A 22,422-nucleotide genomic window follows, 5' to 3' on the forward strand; every position below is an offset into this window, starting at 1 on the left:
ATGTAAATCCAATTTTGTGCAACAACCTCGTTAGACTAGCAGTGGAAATATCAAACATTTCTCCTTTAATTTTACCAGTAAAGATTGAACTGTCGGGACATCTTTGTCTTTGTACATTTGATATATGATATCCCTAATTGCGTCCAATTCAGCCGCAGAATAATTGCTATCTTTTGGTTCCCTTTTTTTCCTTTCCAAATTTTCCGGGTTTCGGTTCCAAATTTTTGAAACGGACTCCCGTTAATCGGGCTGTTTCTTTACCGACAGATTTAGGGGAATGCCGGGCAAAACGGGGTACTTAAGGTTTAAGTGACTCTCAAATTTACAATTAACGACTTAAAAGACTTGAATCAATTTGAACAAATGTATTACCTATTCAAGATTACATGTAGAAACACAAAAATAAAATAAAATCACATTCTGAGAAAATGTGAACTAATTCACTCATATGTGCTGTTTGCCCCATTTTGCCCGCCAGCGAGGGCAAAATGGGGTGATACAGTGGCTACACTTCATTCGCAAAATTTACAAACATGTATGGCCTCATCATCTTCACTTTCGGGCCCAGCACAGGAATTATGAGCCCATTTGTGACGTACAAAGCAGGAAATCCAACCTTCCGTTGAATTAGAGTATAAGTGTAGCAAGTAAAGACACTCACAATCACTTAAAGTCTCCGTTAGAGCTGTCATCGCTGTCTTCTTTTGCAGTTCTCTTCCTCTTCTTTTGTACTGATTTTTTCGTAGCTTTCTTTGAAGTTTTCTCTAAAGAAAACAATTTCTTTTTTCCCTCGACATGGATTTCATTTTCAAAATGGGGCCCCATTTTACCCGCACCACAAGCTCCCCGTTTTGCCCGAAGTGCACATTTTACAGATTATATTTTATTTAAACGAAACGATAAGTTTTACACTAACAACAACTACTACAATATGTACTCTAAATATTCTAATTGAGCGTTACAATACAGTAATCATTATTATAATAAGAAAAACACTCTTACTTTGTTCTACAAACAGCAAGAAAAATTACACTAGTTTCGCCGCCGAAGAGTGTGTCACCATGAAATCAAATTTCTACTTACGTCAGCGTCTTCCCGCTTTATGGAATCAAGGAAGAGATTAAAATAGTACGATTCCTGAAATGCCATATAGATGGTGCCAGAAATAAGAAAATGAGAGATATTTTCCGTTTTGCCCGCACACCCCGTTTTGCCCGGCATTCCCCTACATCCCGATTCTAATAAATTTTTATAGACATTTTTTAAGCATCGTTAGAGTAATGCTTCCTACGTTTCTTTTTCCGTCCTGCTGTAAAAATTACAGGTACCGTTGTTATAATTTTGCATTAAAATATACACCCTTATCTATATTTTTTTACCTTCATTTTCCTCGTTATTATTAAAAATAGTTTCAACGTCGACCATCTCCTCCTCCTCGCAGTTCTCTTCAAAAGGACGCCACATATTTAAACACAGGTTATAAATTCAAAAATACACTCTTTTTATTGTGGCGAATTCAAAATATTTCTATTCGCAGTGTACGAAAATCAATCGACAACTGAAGACAAAATTTCTTGAAAAAATTGTGGCATTTTGACATGCTACAAATTAGTGCCAGTTGTGAGACGGAAATTTCCTTGTTCATAGTACTGCCTGTCTATAAAAGAATGTGGGATCGCAGACAGCTCTGGAATTTTAATTTGCAACCCCCTTTAAATTCATCCATTACTATGTAATTGTAAATTGTCAAATATTCACAACATGTCAACAAAAAGTCAACCTAACCACATTTTAGCTGTCGAAATCCTGGTTTGTTGTTTCTTGCATTCCTGGTCTATTTATTCTTAAATTCTATTGTCTTTATCTGTTTTTATATTGAAAGTCAGCATAATTTTATAACCTCGCAAATATTTTAGACGTAATTGCTAAAATGGTCTTCATACTTAAACAAAATTAATTCCTTATAATGTCTTATTACCGCAACGGTGTTAAAAGAGACGGGGAATGGACACTTCTGTTCACAGAAAAAGCATACAAGTTTTGGGAGAGATTTTTGCAATTTTTTGGCTGTGTAAATTTACTTGATATTTGTTTCCATGTTTACCCATATTAATTTATCAGGTAAGAATTTACAAACGAATTTTGATTATACCAGACTTAAAGAACCCACAATAAACTTTGAAAATAAAGAATAATACTTCATTGAGGGGACCTTAAGTACACTTTTACTTCGACTGAAATCGAATTATTTCAATTATCTGCCACTGACAATGACAGTGACCTCAGGTACTCGTAAATCTGATTTACACAAGCAAAATGTAGGTGTATGCTTTTTCAGTGAACAGAAGTAGACATACAGCGTTCAAGCTTGCAAAGAAGAATTTTTAGCCAACTACCTGGACCAAAATAATTTAGAAAAGTCCCTCCCAATAGTACTATTGCGGGCAAAAAAAGTGGGACATCACATTTCTGTCAGTTTTGAAAAATTCGATGTAGTTCAAGCTTTATTGTAATTTTTTTTACACTATTCTAGCTGACAGTTTAATAGTATATTGTATATCAAGAGTTGAAAATGAAAGATTTCACACGAGTTTACAGCCGTAGGCGCGTGGCTTAAGCAAACGAGTGTGAAATCGAATTTTCAACACGTGGTATACACGATATTTTTCCGACGACCACAAAAAAAACGCTAATATTCGGCATCCCTTCAAACTTCAAATATCATTCGACAGAGCTGCGGACAAAATAATTATGCCGTTGCGCGGAGATAGACATCGTTAATCATCGGCCCGTGTACAATATAAGAACACACAGCTGTCGGCCAATCAGATTTCTCAAATTTTTCATTGTACACGGTTAGGCTGTTCGTTCGTGTTCGTGTTGAAATCGTTTGCAATTTTAAATTTTCACTAAGGGAAAACTGTGTGAAATGTGCCATATTGCATAGTAGTCGTCGGAAAAAATGTATTTTACTCATATACTCCTATTTTCCTTTTCGAAAGGCCCTCTATTTTGATAAAGGTAGATTTTAATTGGAACTTTGCATTAAATAAATATTCACTACGTGCTTACTTACAATCATTCCCTACAACCTACGACAATGACGTTGATGTCCCACTTTTTTTGCCCGCAATAGTAGGTACTATGCCAGTGATTATTTCCTTCATGTGTCTAACAACCAATTGCGTGACAAGTATTGACCAATCAAAACGAGAAAACAAAAAATAACCCTATAAAATTTCTCTAAAATGCCACTGTGCAATAATCGGATAAAAAATAATGTCGGTACCTAATTTTTTTTTTAAATAAATTATTTTGAATAAAAAGGATTTTAAATAATGCGTTTGTTTTCATTATATTCAGGAAATAATCAGCCGTATACCCCTCGTGCAAAATTTTAATATCGGCAAATTTTTTGCTAATGAACTCAAACATCATAAATTATTCGGTCAGAAGACTTCGTCTCGTGCTCTTATTTGATAATAATTGGTCTTCTGACCTCATTTATGGATGTTTTAGTTCATTAGCAAAAAATTTTCCGATAAAAAATTTTGCACTTGGGATATAATATGATTAATATGTGAATAAATTTCGGACACCAAATTTGCTGTCATTTGGAAAAAATTCTTGGTTACCAATCAAAAAGGTTGTTAAGACGATCTGATTTACACAGCAAAAATTTCTCACATTCGAATTGTCTTAATGACATTTTATTTTTTTAGAATTTTCAACAATAATTGTGGACTTGACAGCAAAATTCTAACCTTAACTTTTTTACGTCGCAAATGTGATGAAAAATTATACAGATTGAATCTGGCTTTGATTCTTATTGGTTAATTTATGTGGGCGGGGCAGATAAAAAGTTATAACGGCAATACTATACAGGGTGGTCCCGATATAACCTGCCACAAGAAATCCTGTAATAGGTGACGATGAGTAGAACTCATACACAAAAAATGTTTCTAATAAAAGTCTTTTCGTTTTCGAGATAAAAATAATTGAAAATTTGGTCAAAATTTGCTGTACGCTAATGAGTTAATCGGTTTTAAAAAGGTAATTCTGGTTACTTGGCTGCAATTTCTTTAGCAGCGGTACCTGTAACACCTATGACATTTGTCAAGTTTAATTTTAAATTTGCGAATCCTTCAAAAAGTTATGAAATTCACAAAACAAGAATACGCCGATTTGCATTTACTCTATGGCGAAACATGTGGTAATTCAAGACCGGCAAGGCGACCATTATCCTGAAGGAGTCCTTCCGTCCCGTTGTACTTTTGTGGAGCTACATCTGCATTTATGTGAGGTTGGTTCTGACTGATTCCAATACGATGGCGTCCCCGATCCTCTATTTAACCCCACTGGATTTTAATTTTTGGGGCCACACGAAAGATTTGGTATACGAAGTTGAAATAAATACAAAAGGCCAACTCCAGAAACGCGTAACAGACGCCGCGAACCAGATTCGTAAAAACCCAGAAATGCTGAATTCTGTTTATGAAAATTGGTACCAACGGAAGGTACACAGAACATTTATTATAAAATAATTTTGTTAGTCTAGCTGACCTTTCATTAGTTAGTAGATATTCTCAGTTAGAGTTGAAAGTACGAATATGTAAAGTGTAAATAAATTTATTCAATATATTATTTTGGCTATTTAACCACAATTAAAACGATACTCTTATTATACAATTCTTCCACAATTTTGCACACACTACCGTTGAGGAACACCACTTTATTTATTATTTACTCATTCATCTCAGTCAACAAAATCAGCTTTTGTACCTAAATAAGCTGGTGAATGAACGCACACAGTGTACAGCGTTTTCAATAAATGTCATTAATTTGATTTAGTTTGTCAGATTTATCATAAACGATTCAGGTACCTATGTTGCTTAGATACTGTCATCCTTACAAACACCAACAATTAATTCCTGAGTAGGTACTTATTTTTGTGGTCAGCAGCGTCGAATGCGTGTGGATAGGGGTTAATTTATCCTCATTATTTTGGACCTAATGAAAAGGGGTTTTTTGGACTTGTTAGATCCTTCTAATGACCCAGAATTTTTTTGGCAGGTTATATCGGGACCAGCTTGTAGAAGCACATCCGAGAACATTCCTGACTAGCCTGTCTCTTCAAACCGCAGTACATGTCATAAAATTGTTAAAGAAGAAGTAGCATTCACATCCATACAAAGTAACAACTGTACAATAGCTCCTCCCTAATGATCCTGAAAGCCGCATAAATTATTGTAATTGGTTTCAGAATAATCTGTTCACCTGGCATAACTCCCTTAAACTTTTCTGTGTTCGGGTACTTGAAAAACGAAGTGTATAAACGACAAATTAGTAATTTAAATGAGTTAATAGAAGAGTGATGACCAACTGTTGTCGTAACATCAATGAACAGATGTTACAAAATATTTTTGAAAACAAGAGATTGAGAGTGAGAAGATGTTCAGAGTAAAATGGAGGACACTTCGAGCCATTATTCTTTCATTTTCATTGTTACTTTTTTAACTGAATCACTGATGTTATTTACCTTCTTCTTAAGTGTTTAATAAATACGTAATTTATTGTTGAGAGTGTTGAGACCTATGCATTTCATTAATTTATTTATAATCTGTTTCAAAATCAAAAATTCACCACCTGTTGACAAGTAATTTCCACACTGTATAAAATAAAATAATTTCCGTCATCTTCTAATTCTGTCATTCTAAGAATCTGTCATCAACTGTTATCTTATACGTTATTTGTTGTTAACCGCACATTTGTTTCCTGCAATTTACGTTATATTTTGTTATACGGTAAAATTCTCGTATAACGTAACAGAAAATGCGCTACCGCAAACTCCCTATTATGATTGAATTAACTAAATATGTCGTTAGGTTACACAATTATGTAAAATTTTATAAAATATAAAATATATAAAAAGTATGCCATGATTGCCATGCCTCTGTCAACATCATCTGATATTTCTCTTGACGAAAATGATAGTTTTTTTGAATTTAAATATCCTCAAGACTCAAGATTTCGTTTATGAACTACCCACTGGAAAATTAGTGACAAAGATTTAACCGACGCAGGTCCTTCGAACGTTAATATAAATCTTGAACAAAAATTCGGAAATGTCAAGAAATGTCATAATACAATTTATGAAGATAAATTAGTTTTTCAATGTGAAGATTGCAACAGGAACTTTAAAAACGAAAAGGGTCTTAAAATTCATAGAACAAGAATCCGTGGACTAATGGGCCAATCTTTTTTGTGTGAATCATTTTCCTCCAAAACTGATAAAAGAAGAAGGAAAAATGAAACAATCAGTCAAACTCCATCTACTTCAATTGATTATGAGAAACAATCCGGATCAGAAGATAGTCAACCTGATGGATCTCAACGATTACGTTGTACACTATGTCCTGGAAAATCATTTAAGGATAACAACAGATTGAAAATTCACGTAGATAAGTATCATGTCGATAATAATCTATCAACTTCTACTACTTCTTCTTCAACTGATTCAATAACAAAATTGCTAATTAATTTGAAACTTCAGTTACCAACTATTAGAAGATTACCAAAAGCTTGTAGATATTTAGCTGCAGATAAATTAAGTTCCATTATTAATAACTGTCTTTCGACCAAATCAATATCTTCCTTTGAAAATTTTTTGCTTTTTTCATATAGTGCTTTCAATGTAGCAGAGAAATCTGATAAGTCGTTGAATAAGCATATAAAAGAAAATCTTTCTAATTTTGAAGTACCTCAAATACAAACTGGTTCTAAGAAACGTACAAATTTATCATTAGCTAAGAAAGTCGAAGCAAAAGTAGCCGATTTTGATATCAGAAAAGCTGTCAAATTATTGTCCTCGGATGACTCATTAGCTTCATTCAACGAAGATGTTGCTGAAGAACTTAAAAAAAAAACATCCTTCACCATCTCGCGAACTTTTTTTCCCAGACCCTTCCAAACCAGGTAACATTAGTTTAATAGTCAATGAGCAAAACGTTAGATAAGCTATCAATTCATTTCCTGCCGGTTCTTCACCAGGTTTACATGGCATGAGATCACAATACTTGAAAGATATTATATCTTTGTCAGCGGGTGAAGCAGGTCAGAAGGCACTAAGAGCTTTAACTAAACTGTGCAATTTTTTATTATCTGGGCAACTTCCTTCAGAAATCTGCCATTTATTGTATGGTGCGTCTTTATGTGCCCTTAACAAGAAAGATGGAGGAATTAGACCGATCGCTATCGGAAACTGTTTGCGAAGATTGACCTCAAAGCTAGCCTGTTTTCAAAGTCGTAATATTGTAAATTCGTATTTATCTTCACACCAATTTGGCGTGGCAATTAAACTAGGATGCGAAGCAGCAATTCATACCACACGAACTTTTGTTAATAACGATCAAAAACGTGGCAAAGTTCTTCTTAAATTAGGTTTCGAAAATGCCTTTAACTCAGTCGAACGGGATTGTATTCTAAAAGAAGTCCCATGTCATACCCCACTTCTGTACCCTTATCTTTATCAATGCTATAGAAATCCTTCAACTTTATTTTTCGGTAATCATTTAATTTCTTCTTCTGTTGGAGCCCAGCGAGGAGATCCCTGCGGTCCCATGATTTTTAGTCTTGCCATTCAACCAATTATTTTATCTTTGAATTCTGAACTGAATATATGGTATTTAGATGATGGAACCTTAGCTGATTACCCAAAAGTAGTTTTATCCGACTTTAAGAAAGTTATCAAATTATCTCAGGAAATTGGCCTTGAATTAAACTTTAACAAATGCGAGATCTTTTGCTGTTCTGGAGAAACAGATTTAAAAGTCATAAAGGAATTTCAAAATTTAGCACCAGGCATTAAAATCTGTGACCAAGAAGGTTTATCTCTTTTAGGCTCTCCAAGGTTTCAAAAACACTGTCGAAAAAACTATAATTACAGTTGAAAATCTTTTAAACAAAGCTGAACTCCTAAACAGACACGTGGCTTATACTTTAATCAAAAACTGTCTTTTCATACCAAAATTTAATTTTTTATTAAGAACAACTCCATTTTGGAAATTTTCTAATTATGTTAATTCAATTGATTCTTCTTTAAAGTCTTCTTTAGAGAAAATACTTAATTTACGTTTAACTAATATACAATGGCGTCAGTCCACTTTACCGATTAGATTTGGTGGTCTGGGAATTCGTCGTATTTCCGATATTTGCCTCCCTGCTTTCCTATCTTCAATTAATGGGGCTAAAAAGCTTGTTTCTTTATTACTAAATTCAAAGGATAATGAACTTATTATTCACCATTATGATGAAGCTTTAGCAGTCTGGGGTGTAGAAAATGAGAACGAAAAACCAACAAACCCACAATTTCAGAAGAATTGGGATAAAAAAAAAATGTTGTTACACAGTCTAGGACTGGTTTACAAATCTATGAGGGGCGTGATGACCAACTCAATAGACCGGGACCAATGGCGTAACGTGACTTCCGAATCACGAGATAGAATATAGCCTTTTTTTTCCGTCCTGGGTCGGAATCGAACCCGCGACCCTCGCGTCCCTGAGCCGAAACGGACTCCCTTAGGCTATATTCTGCCTATATATCAAACGAATAATTGCCAATGACTTAATCTTTAATTCACCTAGAGACTTGGCTCGTTTTAAGGCTTTGCAAGTTTGTATTGGTTTAAGATTGGGTTGTAATCTTTGTACACCTCATATTTGCAAATGCAATGCTGCAAGCATTCGGGGCACTTTTCCAGATTCCGCAATATTATCGGAAACTTTTGTATTATAAAACAAAAATGTTACGTAATTATGTTATTAATATAAAGTTCAATCTATTCAAATATTTCTTCTAATTTGTCATTGCTTGAATCTTCTATTGTTCCAAGGACTGACGCTGCATTACCCCGTTGTACTGCAATGCTTATTCTTTGGGTCAAAAGAAGTTGATCTCGATTCATTTGTAATCTTCTGTATTTTCTGACCAATCTCATTAATTATTTTTTTTGCGTCATCACCCCAAGGACCCAAAGTCTCAATAGCAATAGGTACGAAATGGTAATTATTATAAGTGTCCAAAGTTACATATTTCGATTTTTTTGCATTTTCTCGTAGGCGAGCAGCTTCTCCAGCTTTTTTTGAAGATAATCCAATATATGATTTAGCCAATGTATCCGTGCATGTTACATGGGATGTAAAAGAGGTTTGCCACATAACCAGGGAATTAAAGTTATACTGTCTGGTCTTTTGTTGTCTTTTCGATAGTATCCATTTGGTTCTCGTATCGAAAGAATTTCAGCAGATGTTAGAGCTCGTTTAACAAGGTCATTGATCATTTCATGACGTGCTCTTCTTCCAGCACTTCTGTAGCATGATAGACCATGATGGCCCAATTTATCGACAATTTTGCCTCATATACATGGGTGGGGAACACACATTGCAATACCAAGTCGTAAACAAATTGAAATTCTGACACATTGATTATCTAAAAGAGTACTTAAATTTGTAGAAGGGAGTGCATGTAGCCAAGCTCCAGATTCTTTTTCTTGAAGAGCTAATAATCGGGCTTGGTCTTTGTCTGTAGACATTTTTTCTAATAATTAGTGCGATTCTGTTTCAAAATTTAGCAAGATTGTTATTGAACAATATTGATTTTGCATAGATCCAACCAATCAACAGCTTCATATCATAGCAACTGCAACATTGTTATATAGCAATATTGGTAAATTTTAAAACAGAATCGCACCAATTGTTTTATAATAAATATTGTGAATTTTTTCATCCCAAATTTTCTGATCATAAGCCGTTGGTATTTCCAAAGGTTTCATGCTAGTAATTAAACTCCAATTTAAAATTGCTTCTTCATTAGCTGAATCATTTAGTTGCGAAATTGAGTTTGGAAGTATAAGTGAGGATAATTGATTAGAAGAGTTCCAAGATCTAAGAAATGCCGGATAACATAGTTTGTTGTGGCTTGAATCCAACTGTTATCATTTTCCAAATTCACGTTACAAATTTTTAAAACAGATTGACGTAGGACATTGTCATATTGTTTCAGTTCCAGTTTGGAACGCCAGCAAGGTGTACATCTAAGTAGGTGATTCATTTTGGGTATAGAAAATGCTCTTTGCATTAGATAAAAAGCCATATGTGATGGTAAATGACACATGCGAGTGGTCATGTTATCTAATTCAGAAGTCCGTTTCTCTAATGCTTTTGATAGCCCTGTGTCATATAAAGGACAACCTAGTATATATGTATTCTCTTGTTTTAAAAGCTTAATTCCAGGTGCAATGAAGTTGAATTGTTCCAATATTTTATTTCTCTCTTCTGTATCATTAGATATCACTGCTAGTTCACATTTGGAGAAATTAAGCTCTAAACCTATGTCTTTTGATCTACTTATAATGGATTCCAAATCTTGAAATACATTTTCTTGATCAGAAATTAATGTACCATCATCCATATACCAAATTTTGAGCTCAGAACAGAGGGAATTTATCATAGATTGAATACGAAGACAAAATAAAGAAGGTCCTAACGGATCACCTTGTTGGACACCTTGTTGGGAAAGGAGAACTGTAGAACCATAGTACAGATTAGAAGGTTTCTGATAACATTTATAACAGTTATTTTATTAAAGTTATTGTTTTAATTCAGTGAATTTTAATAATATCCTGACAAGTAGCAAAAGCAGAAGGAATTTGCTACAATTATCTTTTTGAAATACATTTTTTTCAACGCCATCGAAAAAACCGAATGATTAATAAGTGTGCGGAGGACGTCGTCATGTCAACCCTTGTTGGTGAAAAAAAATTGTTTCAATGTTGTTTGTCAGATTTGTTCAACGCTTAACTTTCCGTTGAAAATAAATGAAGAAAACCAATAAAAAATCGCAATCAAGATATTCCCGATGTCCGGAAGTGAGGTCATCGTTATTGCCTGCAAAATCGCGCTTGTGTTAGTGTTAAAATTGTGAAGCATCATCTTCGATCTTGTCTACATTTGCTGCTGTTTGTCAGATTTGTTCAACACGTAACTTTCCGTTGAAAATAAACCACTGAAATCAATAAAAAATCGCAATCAAGATATTCCCGATGTCCGGATGGCCGCAGAGCAAGTGAGGTCATCGTTATTCCCTGCAAAACCTCGCTTGTGTTGGTGTTAAAATTCTGAAGCATCATCTCGTCTACATCTGCTAGTGGCATACGGATTTCGATTAATTCAAGGTGTGTCCCATAACATTAAACATTAATTATTGTACCAATTGTAAAAAAGTTGAAAAATAAAGTTTAGATCTACGTTCCTATAGTTATTTAGTCATTCATAACGGCCGCTCCCGCTCATAACGAACACCCTTAACGGACTCCGGTCGTTATGAGGTTGTTTACATGGTGACAAACAGTCCGGAAAGCCACCTTTAACAAATAGATATTGCAAAAACAAGTTTACAAGTGCGGAACAAATAATAGTAGATTACATACCGAGGTGGGAAGTGTTTCATTCCTGTCGAGAGCTAAGATAGTTTACCAAGGCGTAGCCGAGGTGAACTAATGCTCGAGACAGGAATGAAACACATTGCCACTGAGGTTTGTATACTATTTTCTTCGGAATCATTACGTTTTTAGCAAATAAACAATTAATTTGATGCAGTTTTATTTGTACTGTTTTTCGACTTCAGTAAGTACGCCAGTGGAAAAACCTTATAATAGGGCGGAAAGTGCCCTATTACTGACCAAGAGAGGGAAGTAAAGATAAAAAGGAATGGTTTACTTTCCGCCCTCGTATAAGGTTAGGAATGTGCATATTACAATACGATTCCGAATAAAAGCTTTTTTTCACTACTAGTAATAAAGTCTAGCGTTGTCGGTTGTCATAGAACACTGAGAAGTTTCGTTTTTCTACGTTGGCCAGTGACAGGTAAATAATTTTTCATTATTAACCAGTGGTGAATAATAGAACAACCGTCACCTAGCAACGAAAGATTGTCGTCTATTTCATTGGTTAACGTAGACGATTTTCATACCAACTGTCAAGAAATGACAACTCGGACCCGTCGCATCCGACAAAATAATTTGATTAATAATTATTATCAGAAAGGGTTTAACGTATCTAGTAGTGAAAAAATTGTGTATAAACCACGGTGGAGAAGTTCCTTATAACCTTCGCACCTTACAACCCTCGGCGTGCCTCGGGCTCTAATCTTGGCGCTTTGGCTATAATCATGAACTTCTCCACTTTGGTATATAATATACTATTATCTTCAAGCGGTCGAAAATCGCGGATTAGAAGTACTTCAAGCCCTAGAAGTAGAAGTGTCCCACAGGCGGCTCGACCGGGTCAAATGTAAGGTCATTTGAAGTATTTGTCACGATTTATTTATCAATTACAACTGTCAATTACACGAAATATTTAATTAATAAATACAGTCCCACGCGTTTTAGGATGGCGAGAGTCGGCGCACCACGACTGGTGCTTCGGAACGGTTCGGTAAATAAGAGTCGTTGCAGTGGCGTAACAACAAAGAATTAGATCGAATATCTAAGTTTCTTTTAAGCTGTTTGGATTTCCAGTTAACTGTGCACCTGGGTGTAAATAATAGGCTTTGCTTTTATGATTATCCGGGGTTAAATCATTCCTGGACATTTCTTGAAACTGAGTCATAAACCGATAAGACTCCGCCACTGGAACTTTTCAAACAGCAGGCTGGTGCGCTTTCATTGCGCATCCAAGCCGCTCGCCATCCTAAAACGCGTGACCTGTAATCACCAATAACAGAAAGCCTCTAAAAAAAAACGAAATAAGGAAATTATTATCCAATATTTAACCGATTCGACTGTGATTAAAGACGAGCCGCCCACTGGTGGGACTTGTGTCAAACAAATGTCAAAAATAGCGCAAGATTGCCCTTCAGTGTTAATAGGTAAACAGTTGTAAGTTGTAATCGTTTGCTATTTACGTCTTGATAATGTTTGTTGTATTTAGCGAACATCGAGGTGTGTGGCGAGCAAAGGCTCCAAAATTGATGCAGATCGCGGCAAACTCAGTGTAGATTTAATCCGACCACAGTCCCGGGCGAAAAGTATATGATTTCTACATAATTGCTCCTGATGCAAAGTGTCTATTGGTAAAATTTTTGAGTTCGCTAGAGGAAGTATGGCAACTATGGCAAGTATGATAATAGGATAAAGTTGACATTTAATTGACAGTTCATAGTCGCGCAATTTTGAAAATTGTCAAATCAAAGTGCAATGGTATAAAAAATCAAATGCAAGCTTATGGAATGTCCTACAAATGTCAACTCTACCCCACCCACACAGTTGCCACATACATTTTCGTACATAGTTACCATCCACAATCATTTTTAATCACCCAATAGAACTTACTAGTGCCTTAAAATCTGAAGATTGTAACTGCAGGAAAAGAAAATAAATAAGTGAGTTCAGTTAGTGTATATAATCTCGATCCCCGCGCCGCCCCTGGTGTATTGTCGACCAGACAGTGTCCGGTTACACCGACCGAAACGATGACGCTGCGCATGTGCGGTCGGAGATCGATGACCAAAAGTAGTCGTCCATAAATGTAACGCCGTGCGCCATCTTGTCTTTTGTCATATATATCTTGTATCTGTTCTTTAATGTAATGTAGTGTAGTCTGTGAAACTCTGATTCAATATACTCCTGTTGCTCCCGGTGCACTGCGTTTTACTTGACACCGCTAACAAGTTCATGTTCGATTTTTTTTGTGATCCGCTTGAAAATAAAATAGTGTACAGTGTATCCCCGGATAGGTGAAACGACTCTTGTAAAAGATTAAAAAAAACGATTTAAAATTTCATTTTTTGGGGTTTAGCTCTGCTTGGTTAAAGACTAATTTTTAACAAAATTTTAGTTTTGAAAAGTCTTAGAATGCCTTAAAATTTTTCTGTAAAGTGCCTTTTATATGGTAAATACGACAAAAAGTTATTAAGAAAAGTTGTTTACAATCAACATCTAGGCCCCTAGACAAAATTTAAAAATGATCGGCCAACTATGATTTTTATTTTTTTTGCATTTAAGGTTTCAATTTATATACATATATATATATATATATATATATACCGGGTGTAGAATTGGTTTACGAGACATAGGATTTTACATGTAAAAATAAAGAGTTTCAATTATTGGCTCCCCTAACAATTTTGTGGCAAAATAGTTAAAATGAAAGTTAGAGAGAATTAAAATTAGTGTCTAATTTCAATCTTAGTTTTATTCTAACATCTTGTGGTACTGAAAGAAAGGCAAGAAAAGAGTTAACGCAAAAATACTAAAAAGTACTACTAGGCATGAAATTTTATTTCTTTTTTTAAATGGTATTATGGAGGATCTTCTTTAAGAAACTTCCAAGCAATATTTGCTTCAGATTTCCCAGATCGACCAATTTCAGCCATAGAAACAATTCGAAGAATTGGAGATAAGTTTGAACATTTAATGGAAGATACCTTTTCATTCGTCCTGTAGTCCTGTACGAGTTCATTTAAAGGGCAGATCAAAAGAAAATTAAATAATAGTGACAAATAATTTTAGAAGTCAAATTTCATTGCTAGTACTGCTTTTTAGTATTTTTGTCTTAACTCCTTTCTTGCTTTTCTTTCAGTACCACAAGATGTTAGAAAAAAACAAAGAGTGGAATTAGACAGTACTTTTAATTCTCTCTAACTTTCATTTTAACCATTTTGCCATAAAATTATTAGGGGAGCCAATAATTGGATCTCCTTATTTTTACATGTAAAATCCTATGTCTCGTAAACCAATTCTACACCCGGTATATATATTAAGCCCTTTATTCCCGGCTGGGACATAGGGAAGAAACAAATTTTCTCCATTCGTTTCTGTCTCTCGCAATGTACCCCATCTCTGCCACAGATTTATTGGTCTCCCTCAGCGTGGATCTCTTCCAAGTTTCTTTTGGTCGTCCGATCTTCCTTCTCCCTATTGGGTTCCAGTAGAGTGCTCTTTTACATATCTCCTTGTCGTCTTTTCTTAACGTGTGCCCCATCCATCTCAGTTTCCTTTTCCTAATTTCGTGTGCTATTTCTACTTGTCCGGTCTTCATCCATAATTCTTCATTGGTTATAGTGCGGGGCCACCAAATTTTCAATACAGTTCTTAAGCATCTGTTTATGAATACTTGGAGTTTATGTCATATGCCTTCTGTCACTGTCCAGGACTCACATCCGTATAATAGAACAGGTTTCACCATTGACGAGAAAATTTTGAGCTTTGTTTCTGTAGTAGTACTGCTGGATCGCCAAATTTTGCTTAGTCTTACAAATACACTACGTGCTTTTGAAACACGTGAAGTTACATCCTTCAGGACTCCTTCCTCTCCTAATATTATACTTCCAAGATATGTGAAATTCTCCACCTCTTCTATGATTTCAGAGCCTACTTCTATACTTGTTGCTGCCTTTGTGTTCAAGCGCATGATCTTCGTCTTGATTTTATTAATTTTTAGACCCGCTTTTTCAGACGTTCTACTTAGGTGATCGATTTTTTCTTGTAGTTGTTTCCCATTCTGGGAGAGTAGGCATATGTCGTCGGCAAAATCGAGATCTTCTAGGTTCTCCTCAAAGGTCCACATTAATCCTCTTTTCTTATCTTGGACTGTTGTTTTTAGAACTTCGTCAATAACCACTAAAAACAAAAGTGGCGAAAGGATGCAGCCCTGGCGGACCCCTGTACTGGTCTCGAACTCTTCGGATAGTGTACGCTCATGCAATATCCTACATTTGTAGCCATTATATCCCTCTTTAATAAGATTCACAAACTTCTGGGGAAGGCCTTTATTCGTAAGTGCTGTCCACATACATTTTCGGTCTATGGAATCGAAGGCCCTTTCATAGTCTACAAAGAGAAGGTATAGGGGAGATTGATACTCCATCGATTGTTCTACTATTATCCTCAACGAAACAATCATATCTCTACATGCTTTTCCCGACCTGAAACCACTCTGTTCTTTCCGTAATTCTTTATCTAATAATTTTACTATTCTATTTAATATTATCTTGTTGAAGGTCTTGCTAACAATGCTGAGCAGTGTTATACCTTTCCAACTGCTGCAGAGTTTTAAATCACCTTTCTTTGGTAGTTTTACAACCACTCCGGTCTTCCATTCGTCAGGGAATACTTCCTCTATCCATACTCTTCTAAACAGTGGTAACAACATTTTTGCAGTGGTGTCGACTTTAAGCATTTCACTTCTGATTTGGTCAATCCCTGGTGCCTTTCCATTCTTACAGCTTTGTATTGCTTCCTTTAATTCCTCAATAGTTGGTGGTTCTGTATTTATTTGCAGCTCTGGTTGTTTCGCTGTTGTTAGAGCGTCTCTATTAGTTCTCGCCATGTTCAAAGTTTCTTTAAAATATTCTGTCCACCTTTGTAATTGTTCTTCGGTTGTAGTTAAAACTTTACCATTTTTATCCTTAATTAATTTTTGCGATCTTTTGGTTCCACTTATTCTTCGGACATTATTAAATAGTGTTCTTGTGTCTCCCCTCTCAGCTGCCTTTTGTGCTTCTTGTGCTATGCTCTCCATGTATGCTCTCTTGTCTCTTTTTATCTTCTTTTTAATATCAGCTGCCACTTTTGAATATTCTTTTTGTATCTGGTCGTAGTTCTCTCTCGTTTTTGCTGATAGTCTCTTTTCTTTAATTCTCTTCTCTTTAATTCTCTTCTCTCTTTAATTTTATTCCAAGTGTCTTGGCTCATCCATTCTCTTTTCTTGCTTGATTTATACCCGAGTACTTGCTTGCTAGTTTCCAAGAATGCGTCCTTGCAATGCTGCCAAACATCTTGTATTCCTTTGTTGTCATAGTCTATGGATGCCTCTTTCTCCCTCAACATGTCTATAAATCTCTCTTTGAACTTCTCTTTCTTTAATTTTTCTATATCAAAAATCTTCGTCACTCTAGGTTTATATTTCTTCTTCATGACTTGTAGCTCAGCTCTAATTTTTGCAACTACTAAGTAGTGATCTGTTTCAATATCAGCACCCCTTTTATTACGTGTATCAAGTAGGTTATTACTCCAAGCTTCACTTATGCATATGTGATCAATTTGGTTTGGACTTTCTTATCGGGAGATACCCAAGTTGTTTTATGACAGTTTTTATGTTTAAATAGTGTTCCTCCAATCTTAAGCTGATGCAGTCCACAGAGGAGAAGGTTTCAATTTACTTTTATATAATTAGGTATAAGTTATTAATGTTAAGCCAGTAACTTGTAGTAATAATCTGTGTGAATCTTTTTTACTCATAATAAGAGAACTGTTAAAAATAAAATTCTTTGATTTGTGAAATAAACATTAAAAAATGAAAAATCAAAGTTGGCCGGTGATTTTGAAATTTGGTACAGGGGCCAGATGTTGATTCTTAACAACTTTTCTTAATAACTTTTGTCGTATTTGTCACATAAAAGGCACTTTCCTCTACAGGAAAATAGTATTTTTTTAAAATTTCCAAGACATACTTGATTTTTCAAAACTAAAATTATGTTAGCAATTAGTCTTTAACCAAGCAGCTGAACCCCAGAAAATGAAAATTTAAATCGAATTTTTTTTAACTTTTACAAGAGTCGTTTCACCTATCTGGGGACACACTGTATATCATTCAGAGTAGAAGCTCTTTTTGTGCTTCGCCCAGTTGTCGACCTCTACTGTGTTTCATCTTTAATATCTGGGCTTAGCACGAAAAGAGACACTTCTACTCTTGATAATATAATATACTATTGTGTTGTAGTACAGTGTGGAATAAAATGATTTACATCTAGTTACCTTTGGAATTTTTGCACATGTAAATTTTCCTGTACCGCTCTACTTTTTTTTTGAAGTGCCGAACTATTAGTTCTGTCAATAAATGTCATCAATCGAATTGACAATTGTTACAATTTACTAAATTGAATTAACAAACGTTGGTGGCCACTTTCAACACTAGCTGTGACTTGCTTTTATTAGCTCCTTTTTAATTTCAATCTCTACTTTGCATTCATATCATCCCTTCGCAATAAATCACATTTGGAATTTTGGAATAATTTGAGGTTAGGCTTTCTTTTTTTTTTGTAGAGCGGCATTTCGTATTTTTACAAGGGTAATGCAAAGGTAACTAGATGTAAATAATTTTATTCCACACTGAAGAATATACTAGAATAACTGATAGGTTAATGTGTTTAAAAATATATATTTAAGTTAAAATAAATATGTACATAATAAATTACATTATGATTTATAAATAAAATAATTCCTATAATGGAATCAATGGGCTTAAGACTGTAGAATATCTTGAATCTCCTGCAAGCTCTTTCCTTTAGTCTCGACTACGTAAAATAGTGTAAAGAAAAAAGCGAATCCGCAAAAACCGGCAAACAACCAAAAGGATGGTCCCATGCCTATTGCATCCACAAGGGATTGGAAAAATTTGGCAATCAGAAATCCAATAAACCAGCAAAATACTGCTGTCAGAGCAGAAGCAATTGATTTTACATTTGAAGGGAAAAGTTCTCCCATCACCGCCCAAGGCAAAGGACCAAATCCACAATTATAGGTTATAATGTAAACCACTAATGAAACAGTTGGCAACCATGAAATACTATCTACGTTATCACCGTTATTTTTAAGATAAAAATATACTCCTAGAGGTATTTCAGATATTAACATTCCAATAGCAGAAAAATAAAGCAGCATTTTTCTTCCTAATCTATCAACCATTAGAGGTGTAACAAAACTCGTCGCGAACTGAACAACACCAATAATGATAGAAGCGGTTGCTGCTTCTAAACCACTTCCAGAAGCCGAAAATATGGTTTCCGCGTAGAATAAAACAGCATTGATACCAGACATTTGTTGTAATCCGACCAAAGCGAGGGAAATGATGAACGCCTTGATTAGACCCTTAGATTTGAAGATGTCAAATACAGTACCCTTACCGGTTTTTTCTATAGCAGTTTTAATATCTTCGAGTTCCTTATCGTTTTTTCCGGTTGCACCTCTCAGTTTGTCAAGTGACCTTGCTGCAGCTTCGTAGTTACCTTTGGAGACAAAATAATGCGGACTTTCAGGAGCCAAAAAGAAAAATGAAATCATGAAGATTGCTGGAATGACGGCTAGAATTATGTTAAAAGCGATCATGGGAATGTAGGGACCGATGCCGTAAGATAAGAGTGTTCCAGATGTTATGAAAATGTTCATAACTGAACCTAATCCGCCTCTGTTTGTATCCTCGGCTATTTCTCCAATATACATTGGTAGTACAGTGAAAAGTCCACCAACAGCTACTCCAATTAAAAATCTTGCGAAATAATATAACGGTACGATTTCGGCAAAAGCTAGTATGAGGTAAGACACAAGAAAAGGCACTCCAAGGGATATTATAGTTGGTTTTCGGCCAAATTTATCAGCCCCGTATCCAAAAAGAAGCGGTCCAAAAACTGCTCCTAACGCTAACAATGAACCGATCCATGAATTTTCTTCGGCTGTTATTTGACGGCCAAAGGGGATGCTGTGAACATCTGAATCATTTAGCCGTGGAAGAATAGGAGACGACCATGATAGTGATGTTCCAGCACCAAAAGAAATTAAATTTCCTGCAATGATCTGATTTCACTTTGGGTTCCTTATATCAATACAATATAGGTACTTACCGGCTAGAGCCGAAATGTAAACTTGATTTACCATATCTCGTTAGTTTGTTTGTAAAATGCCGTAAGTTATAATCAACCACTGTTTCCAACGTACTACAAGTAGAGTTTCTCTCATTTCTTTTTTAATATCTCTGCACTATCAATCGAAGATAAATAGATATTAAAATGAATTAGGGCACACAGTTACTGAAATCTTTCCGTCACGAGTTTAAAGAAACGTGCACTACGTGTAATTAACGATACGATAAGAAAACTATTAAAACAATACCCTCAATGTAGTGTGGTATTGATTTTTTGTTTATAAGTTGGCACGTATATTATTGGATGCATGATAATCTTTTAATAATTTTAATGAACAATGTTTTCATTGGAAAGATAATGTCATGAAATCAGTTTTTGGGCGCGCAAACACGATTTGACCACGTTTCGATAAACTCGTTTGTATTTATCAGCAGTAAGAAAATAACGTAAGTAGACAGGGTCGTCGAGTCAGCTTTTATTTATGCAACAGTAACTTTTAATTTTACATTCATTATTAAAACATAATCGTCTAAATAATCATCTCTATTCAAATTTGAACCTACTTCTTTTATTTTTATTATTGCTACTTGATCTTATGTCATCATTTTTTAATTTGTTAGATTTTAAAATTGTCAAAAATGCTTAAATAAAGTTGAAATCTGTAATTACGTGTGCGTACGCGCGTTTACTACGCCTACGTGCAATGGAAATATTTGACATTGAAAATAATAAAATTATCTCTGTTTTGAATGAGTGATTGACCACTTATAAAAATATAAGTATAAGTTTATGGTTTGTGTCGTCACATATCTGGTAAGTTGTAATGTGTTAATCGCAGTAATATTATTCCATATTTCAGAAAACTTTTTACTTCGTACATTAAGTGTCATATTGAAAAATTTCCACAAAATTCTTCGATAAAATTCTTTTCAGAAATTTAAGTGGTACTTCACACATAGATAAATTATGAACATACAATTCATTTTAGTCGATTTAGTTCATTTCACGTGCAGATTTTTATTAGGATAAGATTTTATCATTTGAAAGACTGGTCTTCCTTTCCTTTCGTCTGTGCATAATATAATTTAACTGATTATTAATTTCAAGTAGTTTAAAGTGGAATATGCTTTTTAAGAACTCTGAGAAGAGAACTACAAAATAGTACACTTCGTGACAAAATTATCGAATCAAAACTAAAAATGCTTAAAAATTTCAAAATAATTTGTGTAAAGCGTTGTATTTTTCTTTAGTGGAGGATTTACCTTTTTTGTAACTTATGCGTTCATAATTATGTAAATCTTAGACTTAATTTCTACGTAATTTATTAAAATATGCAACCGCGACCTACTAATCCAAAACTTTTTTTTTAATTTTATTGATTATTTTTTCATGTTTATAACTTCCAATTGTTCATCAGCATTTTTGATCACATGTTCAAATCTGTCCAATTATATCATTATTATAGTGAGAATAATCAAAGTACATTATCCAAGTGAGAATAATTATAGTTCGTATTTTGTTTTAATTTTTCTTTAGTGACAACGTATTTTTCAATTTGACAGTAATGGCCGTTTGCACCAGTAGCGGTTAAATTTTAAACGACAGATAACAACTACTTTAAACACCACTGTCATTGCACCACTTACTAACCAGTGGTTAGTGCCCATCCTAACCAACGAAAATTAACCAGTGCTCTGAGTAGCGGTTAAAGTGTCGGTTACATAATTGTGTCATCGATTGGAATTATAGTTGATTTCGTATAAATGTTCATCAAGTGAGCTGTGCATGTGTAAAAGCACCTTTAATTTAGTTACATTGCAAAAATCACATTTATGAAGGTCATGTCCAATAAATCTTTACTTGGTAAAAATACAAAGACAGAAACAAATAAGAAATACTTTAATTTAATCAGTAAAAAGACGTAACATTGCTTTTGAAATCAGCAATGTTAAAACGGACAAAACTGAAAAATTAATCAAATCGGGTTCGCGCAGAGCACGCAACTTTGAAAGTCAAAGTCACTAGCTTTGGCTTTAATACCAACAGAAAATCAGATTTTCATGGCTTGCTTAGATGCACATTTATATGAAATTGAGTGTATGGATCTCGCAGAAATGATCAATCTTGTTATTCATGAAGGAGACGATGATCTCGACGTACTAGAGTTTTTGGAAAATGGAATTTCTCGACAAATTTACGAAAGAAATAATAATTTCGATACTTTAGATGAAGTGGCGTTCCGACGTCGGTTCATGTTATTTCTTTGATGTAATTTGTCTCGTTGTAGGTGCTAGCGGATACGCTAACACTAATTTTTTATTAACACCACTGCTACGCCCAAGAACTCCTGCAGAACAGCTGTATAGCGAAAGCCATATTCGAACTCGTAATGTAGTGGAAAGATGTTTTGGAGTGTTAAAACGAAGATTTCCGATATTAGCAAATGGTTGTAGACTACAAAGTAATAAGGTGCTAATAATTATAGTTGCAACAAGCGTTTTGCACCTGAAGAAATAAATGAGCAAGATCTGGAGGTTCAAATAAACAAAGGACAAATAGCAGCCGTTGAAGGAGTAGAAGCTCCAGTTCATTATGGAACCAGAGAAATGTTAATAGAACAACGTTTTGCAAATTTGTAAACTAAATAGTGATTTTTTTATTTTATATTTTGAACTAACGCACATTAAAATTAATGAATGTTTTCATTTGTTTTTAGTTTTTTCTAA

General features: G+C 34.6%; 1 protein-coding gene and 2 long non-coding RNA genes across 5 annotated transcripts in view; 1 reads left to right on the plus strand and 2 right to left on the minus strand.

Moving 5' to 3' along the window:
- The window catches only part of LOC138125360 (uncharacterized), a 169,467-nt gene that overhangs the window by 61,882 nt on the left and 85,163 nt on the right, over positions 1–22,422 (plus strand). The gene's annotated exons all lie outside the window — the stretch shown is intronic.
- LOC138126233 (uncharacterized) overlaps positions 1–22,422 on the minus strand; it is a 74,937-nt gene that overhangs the window by 31,449 nt on the left and 21,066 nt on the right. The gene's annotated exons all lie outside the window — the stretch shown is intronic.
- On the minus strand, positions 18,201–20,092 carry LOC138125871 (facilitated trehalose transporter Tret1-like). Its single transcript, XM_069041426.1, has 2 exons — positions 19,676–20,092; positions 18,201–19,618 (listed from the first exon to the last, which is right to left on the minus strand). The coding sequence occupies exons 1-2, from the start codon at positions 19,707–19,709 to the stop codon at positions 18,300–18,302; spliced, it is 1,353 nt and encodes a 450-aa protein (XP_068897527.1). The 5' UTR covers positions 19,710–20,092; the 3' UTR covers positions 18,201–18,299.

This window comes from Tenebrio molitor, chromosome 3 (genome assembly GCF_963966145.1).
Source record: "Tenebrio molitor chromosome 3, icTenMoli1.1, whole genome shotgun sequence".
Taxonomy (NCBI): Eukaryota; Metazoa; Arthropoda; class Insecta; order Coleoptera; family Tenebrionidae; genus Tenebrio; species Tenebrio molitor.